The sequence below is a fragment of the Gamsiella multidivaricata genome, assembly GCF_025024155.1.
Source record: "Gamsiella multidivaricata strain RSA 2152 chromosome Unknown BC939scaffold_2, whole genome shotgun sequence".
In the NCBI taxonomy this organism is placed as follows: Eukaryota; Fungi; Mortierellomycota; class Mortierellomycetes; order Mortierellales; family Mortierellaceae; genus Gamsiella; species Gamsiella multidivaricata.
The window spans coordinates 651,554-667,187 of NW_026251710.1; the positions used below are offsets into that span (position 1 = coordinate 651,554).

At 48.2% G+C, this 15,634-nt stretch overlaps 6 protein-coding genes across 6 annotated transcripts; 3 read left to right on the forward strand and 3 right to left on the reverse strand.

Annotated features, from left to right (window-relative positions):
• The first annotated feature begins 368 nt into the window (after positions 1–368).
• Positions 369–2,224, forward strand: BC939DRAFT_102756 (uncharacterized protein). The gene is made up of 3 exons (XM_051549847.1): positions 369–385; positions 489–611; positions 727–2,224. Exons 2-3 carry the CDS (start codon positions 603–605, stop codon positions 1,987–1,989), a joined length of 1,272 nt encoding a protein of 423 aa, XP_051417533.1. The 5' UTR covers positions 369–385; positions 489–602; the 3' UTR covers positions 1,990–2,224.
• On the forward strand, positions 2,083–3,119 carry BC939DRAFT_435367 (uncharacterized protein). The gene is made up of 4 exons (XM_051553485.1): positions 2,083–2,362; positions 2,448–2,514; positions 2,621–2,871; positions 2,985–3,119. Exons 1-4 carry the CDS (start codon positions 2,144–2,146, stop codon positions 3,099–3,101), a joined length of 654 nt encoding a protein of 217 aa, XP_051417534.1. The 5' UTR covers positions 2,083–2,143; the 3' UTR covers positions 3,102–3,119.
• A 108-nt stretch (positions 3,120–3,227) lies between these two features.
• On the reverse strand, positions 3,228–4,529 carry BC939DRAFT_391465 (uncharacterized protein; the record flags this gene model as incomplete). The annotated part of the gene is made up of 3 exons (XM_051551962.1): positions 3,228–3,808; positions 3,899–4,021; positions 4,115–4,529. 3 exons carry the CDS (start codon positions 4,527–4,529, stop codon positions 3,228–3,230), a joined length of 1,119 nt encoding a protein of 372 aa, XP_051417535.1.
• Positions 4,530–6,231: 1,702 nt separating this feature from the next.
• On the reverse strand, positions 6,232–6,735 carry BC939DRAFT_498473 (uncharacterized protein; the record flags this gene model as incomplete). The annotated part of the gene is made up of 1 exon (XM_051559820.1): positions 6,232–6,735. The coding sequence occupies one exon, from the start codon at positions 6,733–6,735 to the stop codon at positions 6,232–6,234; it is 504 nt and encodes a 167-aa protein (XP_051417536.1).
• Positions 6,736–8,525: 1,790 nt separating this feature from the next.
• On the forward strand, positions 8,526–9,464 carry BC939DRAFT_498474 (uncharacterized protein; the record flags this gene model as incomplete). Its single annotated transcript, XM_051559821.1, has 1 exon — positions 8,526–9,464. One exon carries the CDS (start codon positions 8,526–8,528, stop codon positions 9,462–9,464), a length of 939 nt encoding a protein of 312 aa, XP_051417537.1.
• Positions 9,465–9,468: 4 nt separating this feature from the next.
• BC939DRAFT_435372 (SIT4 phosphatase-associated protein-domain-containing protein) lies at positions 9,469–14,648 on the reverse strand. The gene is made up of 11 exons (XM_051553486.1): positions 14,262–14,648; positions 13,841–13,918; positions 13,194–13,380; positions 12,960–13,094; positions 12,776–12,841; positions 12,450–12,676; positions 12,217–12,352; positions 11,359–12,119; positions 10,913–11,270; positions 10,575–10,814; positions 9,469–10,486 (listed from the first exon to the last, which is right to left on the reverse strand). The coding sequence occupies exons 1-11, from the start codon at positions 14,399–14,401 to the stop codon at positions 9,587–9,589; spliced, it is 3,228 nt and encodes a 1,075-aa protein (XP_051417538.1). The 5' UTR covers positions 14,402–14,648; the 3' UTR covers positions 9,469–9,586.
• Positions 14,649–15,634: the final 986 nt, after the last annotated feature.

The window sequence follows — 15,634 nt, forward strand, 5'->3', positions numbered from 1 at the left end:
GGACTCGACTCTGTCGTACGTTTTATACGTTCAAATGTATCAATCGTTCAATTTTAATTATGCTGAAAAAAGATGGCGTGCAACTTATTCCTACGTCCTATATGCGTGTGTTCCTTTACAGGAGGAAAGCAACAGGCGTTGGATCATGATTTTTACTTTGTTGAGAAGCACCATATTATCGAATACGGTCTGGAGAACGGTTTCGTGGTGCGTCTCGATCTCGCGACATTCGCCCATGAAGTCTTTACCCCAACTTTAGACCTGAAACGCTGCAAGCGGGCGTTTGAGGGCTTTATCGAGCTATTCCTCATCGGGAAGGAACCGTTGGTCGATCCCAAGAACGCGCCTCAGAAAGCGATATTCATTCAACTCGTTGCCATTGTAGGTGTGATGATCGCTTGCCATCATACATTGCATATCAACCGTTGGAATAAAACCGCTGATCGAAAAATCTTTCCCGTCTCTACCCCGATTTGTTTGTTCTATAGATCCTAGCTTTACAAGTGAGGCAAAGTCTATCCTCTTCCAGAAAGGTGTCTCAGAGGAGCATCGAGGCTGCATGCAATACGAAGAACATCCCAGAAATCACGAAGCTAACAAAGATGAACTTGGTATGGAGTTCAAAACTACTTTTAATTTTTAATTACCACGTCGTCCGTCAACTGCGTGTGATCATTTTGAGAACTAACCCGTATTTTGTATGCTTGTGTGGGTCCTTCTGTGTAGACCCCAATGTTTGAGCTCGCGACTCGTGTGGCCAACGATGAAAAGCAGCGCCTGGACCTGTTCGGCGACACTCTCAAACAGATTAAGGAACAGATTCATTTGAAGATGAAGCCATTGGCGCCGATCGCGAATAAGGAGCTTGCGCGAGAGCAACAGGAAGCCCGGGAAAAGGACATCGCGGCACTATATAAAAACCAGTTGGACGGCGACCAAGGCGAACACAATCACGCTCCTTGGCTTCCATTGGAAGATCCACAAGATGAAGGGGAGAAGGATGGGACGGATGTCGCCCAGAAGGATGTTGTTCAGAAAGATATTAACCAAAAGGAAGTCGGTCAGAAGGATGTCAATCATAAGAATGTCGCTCAAAAGGACATCGCTCAGGAGGCCTCCGAGCAGGATACAGCAAATTCAGGAAAAGCCAGTGGTAGAAAGATGGATAAAGCGCAGGCGCACACCCCATCGTCCCGAACCCCATTGAGCCGGGCGGCAAAGGATTCACGTAAAGAGACGACTACATCATCAAAGCCATCGTCGGATCGGACAACTAGAACTGCAGATAAGGAGGTCGTCACCACACGCTCGAACTCATCACCAAGCAATATGACAAAAGAAACAATCAGAAATGCCACCACAACGCCATCAAAGGCATCATCGAACGATACGACAAAGGACGCGGACAAAGAGACCCCCGTTACCTTGACAAGGAAACGACCGTCATTAGACCGGGCGGCTAAGGACAATGTAAAGAGAGCTAGGTCAGGAGAAGCAGCTTCGGACTCCGACTTCGACCTGGGTGATGATCTACCAGCACCAGTGTCAGAGAATATCGAGCATGACCTCATCGATGATTCCATAGAACCATCTGAGGTGTCCGACTCGGTAAATAAACAGCGCATTACGGACGAGGCTTCTACGGGAACCGATGCAGCAGCAGCACCTACTGCAACCCCGACTGGCTCAACAGACATACACGTCCGGAAGAAGACCCGACATTGGTCACACGCAGAAGAGGAGCGGCTACAGGAACTGGTGCCTCAATTTCTTTATAAGGAGGGAGAGGCCAAGAATAAGAAGAGGACCATCAAGTGGGCCAAGCTGAAGGCCCACGATCAAGCGTATGGAGACATCCTCAAGCACCGGACTCAGATCATGCTGAAGGACAAATACCGCGACTTGACAGACGGTGGCCAGCATCGAAAGTTCGTCAGTGAGTTATACCGCAAGCAACGGGATGTCAGCAAAACGCAAGAAACGGAGTAATAAGGCACTAGGACTACATGACACGTAGCGTATATGTCCTGCCTCTAGTTGCCATCTATAATTCTCCTCTCATAAATAATAAAGCCCTCGAATTCAGGAACTTCTGAAGTCCTGCCCTTCCAATGACACCTGATTTCAACATCAAGAATCGTTCATGGACAACAACAAAGCGGCCACATCACTGACATCGAGAAATGACCTGGCCTCACAGCTAGCGTCATTCGACTCGATTCTTGCCCTGGCGTCCGAGTTCAACCTCTCTTCATCACAGCCTGAACACCACACGTTGGTGCCACCAACTTTGCGGCCGAAATCCATCACTACCGCACAGTTGATATTCGATACTGAGGCCATTCAAGAACAGCTTGCAGAGGTATACACAGCAAGTCACCATGATTTGTGATGACACTACGCTTTTCTTCTTTTTCTCTATTGTTGACAGGCTATGAATACCCTAGATAGAGAGACAATTGCGGACGGTGCACAAGTTACGGCTCGGCGGTGATATTGACGTCCCTAGCTTTGGTAAAAGGACACCTGGCTCTGCTCTTTACGATGATGTGAACAAGGCGCGCTCCATAATTGCTTTGCTCTACGTAAAAATAACGCCCTTTTTTTTTTTTTTCCTTAGATGACCGGATACAATATCTGAACGAATTCATCAATCAACTCGCGCTCCTGCAAAAAAATCGCGCCCAACTCGTCCACAAACTAAGCCAACCACGCGTTGGTGACTATATCCTGATGGACCACGCGTACCACAAGGATTTCGTAGGACTCTTCCAAAGGATCCAGGAGGAAATCCCAAGGATGCAGCAGAACCTGGATGCCATGGCCTGGAGAGACGAATCCTTGGGATCGACCAGGGAGTTGGATCAAGTGGTAGGAAATGAATAGAGCACATCAAATCAAGGAAAAAGGAAAGTGCCTATTCTTTATTCTTTTGTTTTTATTTTATTTTTAACACTCTTCGCTGCTTGTTGTGTATTCGATAGAAGACATGTTTAGATGAACTGACGGAGCTTTCGCAGCGTCAGTCCGAGATCGCAGATGCGTCTCAGAAACTGCAGACGAACCTCATCAATGTCCTTCAGCATTACAAAAAACTGTGAAATAATAACAATAAAGAAAACCAGAGCGTTTATTCTTGATGCTACAACGTGCTAATTAGAAGTAAAGAGAGTTTATTTACAAAAGTGGTGGAAAGTACATAGAATGTAGCTGATATAGGACGCGTATTACAGGGCCATCATCAACGACGCAACCATGGCCAATCCCATAACCGTATAACCCATAGTCTGAGCGCCATTGTGAATCATAGCCTTAGCTTCGCTCTTGCTCATCGACAGACCCTGTTCGTTCTTCGTATCCTGCGCCGTTGATCCATTGTAATCAGCTGCACCATTGCCCGGCGTAGTGATCCCTGGTTTCGTGGCCAGGCTGGTATGATTGCCTGCACCGCCATTGGCCTTCTGATCCGTCAAAGAACCCTTCTGGTAAGGGCTAGCATCGTTCAAACACCTATCCAGACTCATGGGCCTCAAACCACGGTTCATGCCCATGGGGATGATCTGCTTCGAAAGGTAAATCGTGCCGTCTGTCAAGTCGTGCTCCAGTGTTACGGGACCACCGGGACCACCAGTCGAGGACCTGATCAGCTCGCGGTTGTCGAGTGCGTTCTCGAAGGTTTGCATGATCTCGTCCGGCTGGATCTGGTTCATGGCAACGCGCCAGTCGTTGGTGTCCCAACCTAGGGTCCAAATCACGGTTACGTATCCCATCTGGCGCAAGATTTCGCGTACACGATTGTCGACATCGCCTATTGAATATACATATTTAAAAAAAAAAGTGGTTAATGGATAACTATAATCGCGCGTCGTTTAGATGAAGATAAAGGTTGGAGACTTACCATAGGGAGGGCGTATATACTTCACCGTCAGGCCAGTGGCATCACGGATGATCTTTTCGGACCAACGAACCTCGGCGACGATTTGCTCGTTGGTCAAGGTAGTCAAGCCAGCATGCGACCAAGCTAATACAGAAAGGAGGAAAGCAATCGGCTTTAGATCGAGAAAATAAGCAATATGCTCGTGGTATCAGACCGGTGAATAATATAGTAACATACTGTGCATAGCAATGTGATGGCCCTGCGCAACCTGCTCCCTCAGAATATCAGGGTACTCAAGCACTCTACTCCCGACAATAAAAAAAGTCGCGCTGATCTTATTCGAGTTCAAGTACTTCATCATCTCCCTACTCGCCACGCTTGGTCCGTCATCATATGTCAGTCCCCAGTCGCTCTGGTTAGGACATGTCACCACATCCGAGGGCTGAACACACCCGTCACAAGACCACCAGCACGATCGCTTGTCGACCTCATCATCCGGCGGGCAGTTCGGAAAATGAGGCGAGTCTGGAAGTCCTCCTGCGACAGGAATCTGAGGGACCTTTGACCAGTCGATTTCGGACACCCACTGCTTGACCTGTGGGTGACTTACATCCGGGATTGTATCCTTGGGGGGGTAAAGATCGCCATTCATTTGGTTCTTCTGATCGTTCGATTGCACGCTGATGGTCGCGCCATCGTCGGACGTAAGCTCCTGGCGCCAAAGATCGGTCTTCGCAGTGCGGATGATGCCATGGTAGTTTCGGTGGTGGCTGTCTCCTGGACGCCTGAGGAGCTCCATAGCTTCCTCGGTGGTCGCGACCGAAGGGTTTGCGCCCACGACAGCCTGGACGAAGACGGGGGTTGTGAGCGCAAGGAATGCGACGAGGATTAGATGATGATGAGTGAGCAGAGGGAACCGAGTATCCTCCCGGGAGGGCAGCGAGAATTGAACCATGCTGATGTTTCTTCAAGAAAATCCTGGGATTGAATGATAAGAAAGATGAAGCGCGTTGAATAGGCTAAGTGGATTGATTGTGCACAAAGACTGAAGTAAAACGAGAGCGAGAGGAATAAGAGCGACAAAAAATGATACAAATCTAGGTCCTTTATAAGGTGCCTTTCTATGTAAACCCCGCCTCCACCACCTCGCGAGAGTGTCGGCTGTGCGTTGTGGTCTTGGCTGATGACTGCAATGATCTACGAATGTCTGCTGGTCTAATTTACAATGTAAATCCAAATCGGAATACTTCCACTGTTTCGCATTCTAACGCGTATGGTGTGCATTCTAAATATTCTTTCGTCGACGATAGTAATACCTGAGGGGAAAAAAGGGTCTTCTTTTAGGGTATCAAGTATTTTTAACACGCGCTGTTGTTGTAGACATCAAGCTGTGGGTATAATACGCAGCATCGAGGAATAGTTTATTATGGGGTTTCTAGCTTAAATGAAATAATACATGCGATACACGCGACTTTTTTTTGTGCCATGAGGGCAAGTACGGAGACCATAATGAACAACAAAAAATAAACGGATAAAGTGCATAGCAGGAGGAAAATAAAAAGCGAAATTTGTACAGTGGCCAAAAAAAGAAGAAAAGAACGGCGCGGTGTGAAAAAAGACTGGATGGAAGCAAAGGAGGAACTCAGACAAGCGGGCATTGGCTGAGTTTCAAGGTAATCAGCGAGTCAACCAATCGTTCGCGGTCAGACGCTTGGTCAGGGCTTATTCTTGTTCAACGCGTCGATCACTGTAGCAGTCTTGTGTGGGCGGCATTCCCCTTGGCAATAATGAAAAAAGGCCTCAAATGCATCACGCTTGTCGTAAGAGAGAGTGACCCCGGCGGACCATGGGAGAGAGGAGCTTGATCCGTATCCCGCCTTTCTCCAAGGCAGAACGAGGGGCGAATCAGGTTCGAGGGTTACAATGTGTGCTCTCATTTTTTTTCCCCCACAAGTAAACCGAGCTTGCTCTCCGCGCTGACCATGTTCCGCAAGGAAAGAGAGCAACGAGAGTCGACCGAAAGGAGATTTTTTTGGAGAAAACTCTATTGTTAGAGTCCCGGGTCCAACAGTTCAGGAACTGTTGTTGTCAGAAATGAAAGGAAATAAAAAAAGAAAAAAAAAAAAAGAGAGAGAACGCGCTGTGTGTTTATAACGGACTTTTTCCTATGCCGTAAAACGGTAAGAGTAGCAGCAGAGAACATGGATAGAAGATGGAAGGACTATGGACAATGGTTATATGTATTATTGGAGCTGTGTGTCTGAGGCACTGCGATAGTTTGTGTGGAAGATCGTGCTGGCGTGAAAAAAGAAATGTCAAAGGGGATTGGGGTTCCTCGGGACCATCCAAGTTATTTATTGATCCTGCGGCGGACCAGAGGGCGAGATAGGTCGGAGTGCGTTCAGAGTCGCATAGAACAGCGGGTATTGTGCAGCTGCTGAACCGGGCAATGGGTTGCTGAGGTGTATTGCTGGCGGTGCCGTGGACGACTGTTGCTGCTGGAGGTGATGGCTCAGTGCTGAGGATCCGTTCCCGCCAGGGGAGAGGTAGAGCGAGCCAGGCGGGTTCGGGTTGGAGGTGCAGTGGGCATAGATGTTGGGTATACTTGTCCGCTGCTTGCGAACGAAGGGTGGCATCTGATAGTTGTCGTGAAGAGACGAGACCGAGGATGCTGCCGCTGGCAGCAGAGCGCCGTTCGGGTCTGTCATGCTGAAGCTTGAGGATGATGCGGACGACGAAGAGGAGGACGCTGAAGAGGAGATGAGGTCTGAGGAGCGACACTCTGCAGAGCAGTAGGTTGCACCGCTGGAGGTGCGTTTGTCGCAGACCAGGCACCAGTCGCAGTCGACACCGTCCATGGCCTTGTCAAGGTGAGCTTTTTATAAGAAAGTGGCTATCAAAAGTCGGGACGCTGTGCTCGATCTTTCAAGTCGAGGAACCAGACGAGGAATAAGTAATGAAAAAAGAAGAGTGTAGAGGAAGAATGCAAGTGTACGAGGGAAAGTGTGTGGGGAAGATGGTGCGATGCTACGGTTGTGTTCAGCGGAGTTTGTGTTGAGAGGACGTCCTTCCGAAATTGAGCGCAAACAAGAAGAGGATACTGTGGCGGCGGGAGGGCTATTCTCGGGAAGGGATGAAGAAAAGAGAAGAAAAAGAAGAAAAAGAAGAAAAAGAAGAAAAAGAAGAAGGGTGTGATGGAATGTAGAATGCCTTGGAGTGAGATGAAGGAATGAGGGCGTGCTGTAGTGGCAGTGGTGAGTGCGGTGTATGGCGGGATGAGCAAACCTCTAAATGTATTATTATGGGCGGGATGGGAGGGGCGTGAGTCACTTGCAGTGTCTTTTGTCCTGCTGAGCAAGGTGCATGTTTGGAAATGAAAGCGCGCGCTAGGCCCGCCATGACTCTCTTGCATCTGAGCATTTGGAACCAGGCAAATTGTCCAATGGCTCTGGTCCAATGTGCCTGAGCGATAATTTCTTTCTATTGCCTCCCGCCTCTCTACCCTTCCGCGTCTTTTCTGGGCCCGTAGTGGACTCGAAACAGCTGTCTACACCAGCAACTTGGCAGGTCTGACTGATAGGACAGACATTTTGCCCAGCACAAGCACAAGGAAATAAAATAAAGGAGACACACGGGCTGCAAGAAATCCAAGTGGACGTTTCGATGATAAGAACTGAGGAACAACTCAGCTGCTGTCAATCACATCGACTATGAAAAGGCGAGCAATCTCCGAACATGCCAATTGCACCTCGCCTACCATGCGAACCTGAATGAAGAAACTGCCTGAGAAAAAAGCACTACAGGTGCCGTTCTTCTCATGTATCTGTTTTCTTTCTGTTTTCTATCGCATTCCAGCTTTCACGCCGGTGGTTGAAATAGGTTGGCGAACAATAAAAGAGCGTCTTTAAACACGAGGAAAACATACGGCGAACTAACCCGCCCTGTCTGTCATCTTTTTAGCGGCGAACTGGCTACATGTTTTAGCCAGCCCACACAAAGACACAGACCCTCCTCCGCAAAGGCATTCGAATCCCAGGAGGCTGCTGCTGCCGCTAAAAAAAAGTTTCTGGTTTCTTCTCCCAGGGCCTACGACATTCAGTGTAGCGATCACACGACTTCAAAAAAGAAAGCCAACCCATGATCCACACTCTCTTACTTAATACTGAGGGATTGAGATCGCAAATGATCTAAACACACCTCCTCCATACACACACATAACCCGTTGACGTGAGAAAACCCAGATAGGTCTGCATTGGGACCCCTTGCGCTTTTTGCATAATCAGTCGCACAAGCATCAAGGAAACAAAGAGCAAACAAAGCGAACGCGTTCAAGGGTACAACATTATAGGCAAAACACTCGTTCAAAGATGAACAGCATACAGGGCTGTTGTTGTCCCGAGGCTTCAACGGCACAGGCAACCCATTAAAAAAAATGGTGTAGCAGTCTTTTGCAGGCTTGCCCCCTCCCTCTATGGTCGATTTGCGGATCCTGTCTGCCCTTCAATGCGTCCAGCGAAATAGAGCGCGCCATATTTCGCCACCAATTTTTTTTTATTATTATTTCCTTCTCGCGACGCGTCTTGCCACCAATTTGTCCCCAAACTTGCACATCGCCCCTGTCTTCAAGGCGCTCTGATCCCTCTTAACCATGCCATTCGCACGCTACCTAGAAGGAACAGCCTACATCCTTTACGCACCTCCCTTCGCGCCCGAGAGGACTAATGACGCAACGAATGACAGCACGGCAAATGATCACCAGCATCAACATCAACATCACTGTCAAAACCATGAGCACCACCGGAATGGTGATTCAGACGATCCACAGCCGCACTTCTGGGTAGTCTTCAGGCCCGATAGCGAAACCCCCATAACTTCCGGTCAATCCAACCATCAACAAATCCAACATCACCAAGGATCAGATAAAGAGTCGAACTCACGGTTATTCGTCCTCAAAGGTACTCCGCACCCATGGGGTAGTTACCCCGAAGACGTGTCTGAGCCCCACGGATGTATCCCTCCACACCTCTACTACCATGTCACCATATCCGAACATCACCATCATTATCATCATCATCATCAAGACAACGACAAAACAGCTGCGGAATGGACGCTACCGTATGTACACAGGATCGGCGATGGGAAGGACGACGCAGGTGGACTCACCACCTGTTACAAACTTCTTGAAGATCTGGAGGACGCGGATGACTTTGGCTATTTCATCCAACAAATCCTTGAGCGATCAGGGTCCTATTCTAAAGAGCCTCTGTCACCATTGCGTTCATCACCAACTACGGAAACAACGACACCGGCGGCAGAGCTTTCATCCGCTCCTAGTCTTTATGCCTGCACAGAGCTCTTGATCTCAGAAAAACGGACGCCGGAGGTGATAGAGCAGCAGTTCTTTTCTTGGATCAAGAGTGGCGACAGGAACAACAGCGATGAGGCATTACCCAGAGTATTGAGCGAACTCTTGAGCGATATTGCAGGCATTACGAGCACAACGGAACCATCAAGACCCCGTTCATCTTTCATAGTCAAGTCTGATCTCAAGCTTATTTTACCTCATCGCATTCCCGGACGAAAATAAAGGAATGTGCAAATGTTTTAGCAATATATTGGCGTTATGGCTTCAGTATTTAGTTCTTTTTGATCAATGCAATGGGCGCTTGAATTAATGATGACAAATTTAACAGACGATGTCCTCCATGATTATCCTCGCTTCTCAAGGTCTAGCGCCCCGACTCTCTCTTGAACCTTTGTCACCTCGTTGTCGTCTTTGACATTCCTCGTATCAATTTCCAGATTACTCTGGCTCTGAGGCGCACTGTCGACCGAGGAGGTTTTCACAAGTTTTGGTTCACTAGGGTTCGCCAGGTGAACGACCTCCATCTCCACGGGCACTGACTCCGGCTCATGTGCTGAGAAAAGATCCGCAGATGACAAAGACGAGGCAGGGGTCGATGGCGGTTCAACAGCAGTGGAAGATATTGAATTTGCGCTGCTGCTGTCCGAGGAAAGTAATGGTGCTGAGGACACCGTGGAAGTTGACGAATCCTTGTCTTCCTCTCCCAAAGTTCCCTTGATAACGGGCGTTTCCTGAACTTCGGGTGCAAGAGCAACAGGCTGCAGGTCCAGGCTGTTAGAACCTCTCGCTGATACCTCAGTATAGGGCATCTGGATTTGTTGGACATCCTGCGTCAAGACATTGCCTTCAACTTCATTCACAGCAGCAGGGCTTGAGGTTGAAGATGACGAGACAAGCACCGTGATTTCGCTCGGTTCGCCATGGTCATGGGTATCCTGTTTGTCTGTTGTAGTTGCGGCGCTATTTGCGGTAGTGAGCGGTGGCGTGGTGCTTGTTGGGTGTTGAGTCGCAGGGATAGCAACAGCGGATCCCTTCGTATCCTGTCTAGATTCTTCCGGTGCTGTGCCGACATCCGGTAAAGCGGTAGCAATGTCCTTCTCATTACTCTCCTCATCAGGAGGAGGAGCCATCTTCATACCGGCTGAATCACTCTGCGATCTCTCAGATGACTCCGTCAAATTCGCACTGAGCTGTGTCGCTGAACTTTGCTCGGCTGTCTTATTCTCAGCAATCATGTTTGGCCACTGCGAACAATATAGAAACGATATTGTCATATTAGAGTCAAGCGATGCTTTGACGAGAATAAAACAGGATGTAAAGAGATATACTTACAGGTGCATTCCAGGTCTCTTCATCGACGCCCTCCTCGTCGTCGCTGTCAAAGACCATACCATGGCTGGTTCCGAACGGATCGCCCATAACATCGGGGGCTCCGGTGCGGCGCATATCAAATTCGTTTTCGGCACCATACTCTCCGATCCAGTTGCCGTCCTCGTCATCCTCGTCCTCATCGGACGATCCAAACTTGTCAGGCAGATTGTTGGTAATCTGCTGGCAGAGATATCGTGCAAACTATTATCAAAGGAAGAGAAGGTGTCTTGTGAGCAACCGCTGTATCTTGACAACCACCCAAGAGTTTTAGTATAGCGATGGCAATGTTGTAGACCTACCTGATCACTGGCAACATCGCCTTCATGGCCAGTACCACTGCCACCACCCAAGAAGTCATTTCCACTGCCGTATTCATCATCGTTGTCATCCATATAGTCATCATCATTCCCGTCATCAAGGCCAGACTTGTGACTCTCAATCACGTTAGGACGAGTGCCTCCTAGGACTTGTGCGTCGCGCTCCTTGGTTTCCTTGAGGATTTTTGAGACGTAGTTCCACCAATCCTCCAAATCGATGTACTCGTACAAAGTGGGAAACAGAGTCGTTTGCGAGTACAGCTCTAGCAGCTTGACGGTCTCGTCCGCGATATAAGTCAAGTGTCCCATGTATCCAAGACGAACACCCTTTGGTTGAGCACTATTAGATAATTGATATGACGTTCAGAGATAAGTAACTATTGTAATAGCGCTTGACTACTCGCATCAACTAGGACAATGTGACTCACCATTCGTAGTCATTGAGCCGCTGGGCATCGGTGATTCGCTTAGTGAGCTGGCCATCTTTGAAGATCGAGATTGTAAGCCTCCTATTCCATCCTTCTGTGATGTCCACGTCCGATTTTGGTGGTATGTAACTTCCATCAACATCTGGTCGTCCAATATCACCCATGGGTCGATGAAACACCTGGTGTACCATGTCATAAACCACGGTGTGCAAGAAGTTGTTCCAGGGAAACTGGAAAAACAAGTCGAAACAGGTCGGAATGATGCGATAATCCACGAACTGAAGCTTCAAGAAATCGCCCACTGGAATCAACACGTCGTCCTGGGTATGGTTGGTCGTGAGCGCGGCGATGGTCGAACTAGTTAGGGTTGCTGTCGCAGGCCGAAGTGGCGGTGAGGCCATGGGCGTTGCCAGATCTCCATTTGTGGCTGCCAAGTCATTGCCAGATGATCCTGTTAGTGTGGAAGTGCCGTTTTGAGTCTCAGCGGACATGCGACCACGGTTCTGTTCGACTTTGCCGTTCTCCTTCTCATCCGTATCGACCATCTTTCCATTCAATCCCTCCGTAGGCTCCTGTGCCACACAGTTGATTGAAACGGTCGGGACCTTGACAGTTCCATCAGGCGAAACAGAAATGATAGGCCTCGAGTTCAACACAGCCATATTGGAACAATGAAGCAATTCTGCAAACAGCTCGCAGATTTTCAATCTCTCAAAACCAAGAGGTGTTTGTTTTCCGATTGAGGTGTCAATCGGCCCCGTCTATAATGCAGGAATATAATAGTTTGTCAGTCAAGAAAGTCTGCAAGTGGACATAATCTAGCAAGCATCTGATGATGTTTCGTTGGAGGGCACTTACAACTGACCGCGGTACATTGAGCAAGTTCTTGAAGTCTTCAATCCTTGAGGCCAAGACCTTGAGCAAGTCACTGAGATCCACTGCTTCGCGCACAGGCTCTGTAGAACCTGGAGGAAGGGGCTCGACGTCATAATCACTAGTGCATAAAAGAGCATGTTGAAGAACTGGATGGTCAGCAACATTCTGAATCCTGCTGCGTATACTAACTGATGATCGAATGCTATGCAACGCACCTGTTGTTTCTCCGGATGAGCTCGATGAAGATGGTAACACCGCTGATAAGGGTGGAAGAAGAATAAGGTGCATCCCTGTCGAGCATAAATCCAACGAGCTGAGAAACGAGTACCTCGCTTTTCAGCTCGTCAATCAGCACGTTGGTTCCAATTGAAGGCTGCTCAGGATGTGAGGACTGTGAAATGGCGATAATATCCAGCAGGACTTGCGAAGCAATCGAATGCACCTATTTCAGTTCGATCATGTAGCGCAATTGTTAGGTACTTTTAACAACGAAGATATGTGTAGCTGCTTTCCGTGATACGCCATGCAATTGCATTCGTACCTCTGTATCAAAGTTGGGGTCCAATCGATTCACGAGCCATGGCATGAGCCCTTGTTCGCTTAACCACTATTGTTGTTTCAATCGCATAGAGTTTATAGCAGTGTGCGTGTTAATTAACACGTTGACCTCAAATATAGTGCGAGCCGTCTCCAGCTCCAAGAGTCCGATTGTACTTTTCGCGCACCTGAACAGTTCCTTTGCCCTCGGGTGATTCCTCCATACTGATAATTTTGAGCAGTAGATCCATGATTGCAGATGTGGACATGTGAAGCAATAGTTTTGGTACCACCTCAGGTTGCGACTTGATGAATTCCAGCATCTACGTGGTAGCAATGTAGAATCGAAAGGTCAGATAACTTCAATGACCGACACTTACAAGTTTGGAAAAAAATTCCTCCATTTGCTTTCTGGTAATTACCTCGCTCGTCTTCTTCATCAAAAACACGCCAATGACTTTGGCAAAGTAGCTGGCCTGGACCGGGTTCAAGGGAGGGGGTCGATCCAGAAACTCCCAAAACTTGACAAGTATATCAATGTTGGATAGAGCCGATTCAAAAATCCCCCAGACCTCGCAGGCAATGACTTCGCAGGCAATAAAAGGGTATCTATCGACAAACCGGACAAGGGAAGAGAAAAAAAAAAGGGGGTGGGGGTGGAAGGCGCGGTAGGATTGTTAAAAGCACGGTCTTGTTTATCACTAATTATCAATGCAGTGGTTTTCTGCATTGGTCCTCTTTCGGGCAGCAACCGTGAAGAAAGGGAGTGCCTCTGTTTCCCGTTAAAGGCGTCGCGCCCCTTGTTTATCCTCTTCCAGGAGCGAGTCTTCCCTTAACATGTTCATTAGAGTTGATCGCCGTCATTCCTTGTATCATCATGATTCCATCCTGCCTTTTCTCCTGACATCTTTCCAATGGTTAAATGGCTCCCAGATACCATCCTGAAGGTCCTTTCTGATCCATGAGAGTCGCATTACCGTTGGTTTCCTGTCATCGCCACAATAGAAGATAATACACGTTATGTGTCCCACATGAAAATTGAGTATTTATCCCCCAAAGATGCCCTTACTTGAACCGTGCACGATCTTCAAGGTCATCGCTCGTGATATAACTCAGCAGCTGTTGAAGGACCTTCGGGTCACGCAGGCTGATAGAAAGCAGATTGCAAACCACAAACAGGAAAACAAAAGTTAGATAAAAACACTGCCCATGATATCAAACTGCAGCCCAGTTGATGTGATTCTTGTCCCGCTTGTCCCTCGCTCGATCCAATGAGGTCGTAGTTAAATGGAGGTGCCACTTAGCAATGCTGCTGATGTTGATTTCACGGAGACAAGCAGCTGCGCTTTTTGCATTGACCACGGCACACTTCTGCAATATGAGCAAGCATCCTGCTTCGTCCCTCTTCCCAGAAAGAGCGAAAAGAACGATATCGACAGACGAGCCAAAGGAAAGGTGCGAAGCGTGAGGAGAGGCAGGAGGGCACTTACTATTCAATGAGTTTTGGGTTCTGTGCCTTGCACTCCTGGATCAGGTCATCTTGCTCGAGCAGTTCCTCGAGCGAGACATTGCCGCTCTCGAGCAGATGGTCGATTACTGAGGCATTCTGATGTCCAAATCGCCAGTACATGATCAAGTGGGTCTAGGCACTCGTTGCGACTTGGTGTTGATAGACAGGCGTGAGGGCTGAGAGGGACCAAGCGAGAGAGGGACGAATAAAATAAGAATAATGAATAAGAATGGAATCTGAATGAGCAAGAAAGGAAGGGATGAGGGGTGATGAGGGTGAGGGAAGGAAGGAAGAGGCGAAGAAGAGGATAGCTGAAAGTAGACCTAACTGACAACAAGTGAGACCTCCCAACTCTTAAAAATATATTATTATGATAGCATTAGGGTATAGCAACACCCACCCATCGACATCTTTCTCGCTCTCTTTCTCGCGTGCAACTATCCGAATATGGATGAATGAACAATGTATACATGGCGGTGCAAGCAGGCCATAATGGTAATAGCCTGCTCCAGCCCGATACCTCCACATGTAATAGTTTCTTTATTGGTGCACCTCTACTCCCGCGACTCACCGCCTTCCCACACCTCCACGTCATGGGCGCGCCATAATTTTTTTTAGTATTTCAGCAGCGAGTCGCGTGCAGTTTGTGTCGACACCATCGCTTTTCAGCCTAACCTTGATTATATACCGTCCATTGGCGCCAACATCGGACGCGTCGAGTTTGAGGACCTCCTTTTCCAAGTTGTTACCTAGACCCCTTCACCATGCCTAGGAGTAGACTGTCCCACAAGCCTGACAGCGAAACGCTACTCAAACGCGTCAGAGTGGACCACATGTGCCTGAGAGTAGTATGCTATCGCGTCGCCGCTCAAAAAAGGCGCGGCCGGTGCAAGGTTGTTATCTTTGTTTGGATACGAGTTCAAAGTTCTACAATCAGTCCAGGCACAACGCCTTTAGCGAGAAAAGCTCGCTTTTTGCACATCTTTTTTCCTTCACGCCTTATCCTCACTGTATATGCATTTTTGATTCGTGATTTATTTCGTAAATTCAAGTCATCTTAGAGGTGATAAGGCGGACATGAAGGCCGTGTGTTGACTAAAAGCCGTTACATTACACTTATACATCCATTTCTCTCCATAGGAATCCCTGGCAACGACTAAGCGCAGGGCTTTCGATGAAATATACAGGGCTCGCAGCTCGTGTCGTGGCTGAAGGAAAAGCCACGGTGTCTGGAAGGAGTTCGTCATCGAAGACGCATACTAATTTAGTTATCGAGCGTTGAGGCGTCCAACAGGCGATATTCGCAGCATGTGTACGATGTTCAGGAATCACGTAGTGTTTGTAGGCCACTGT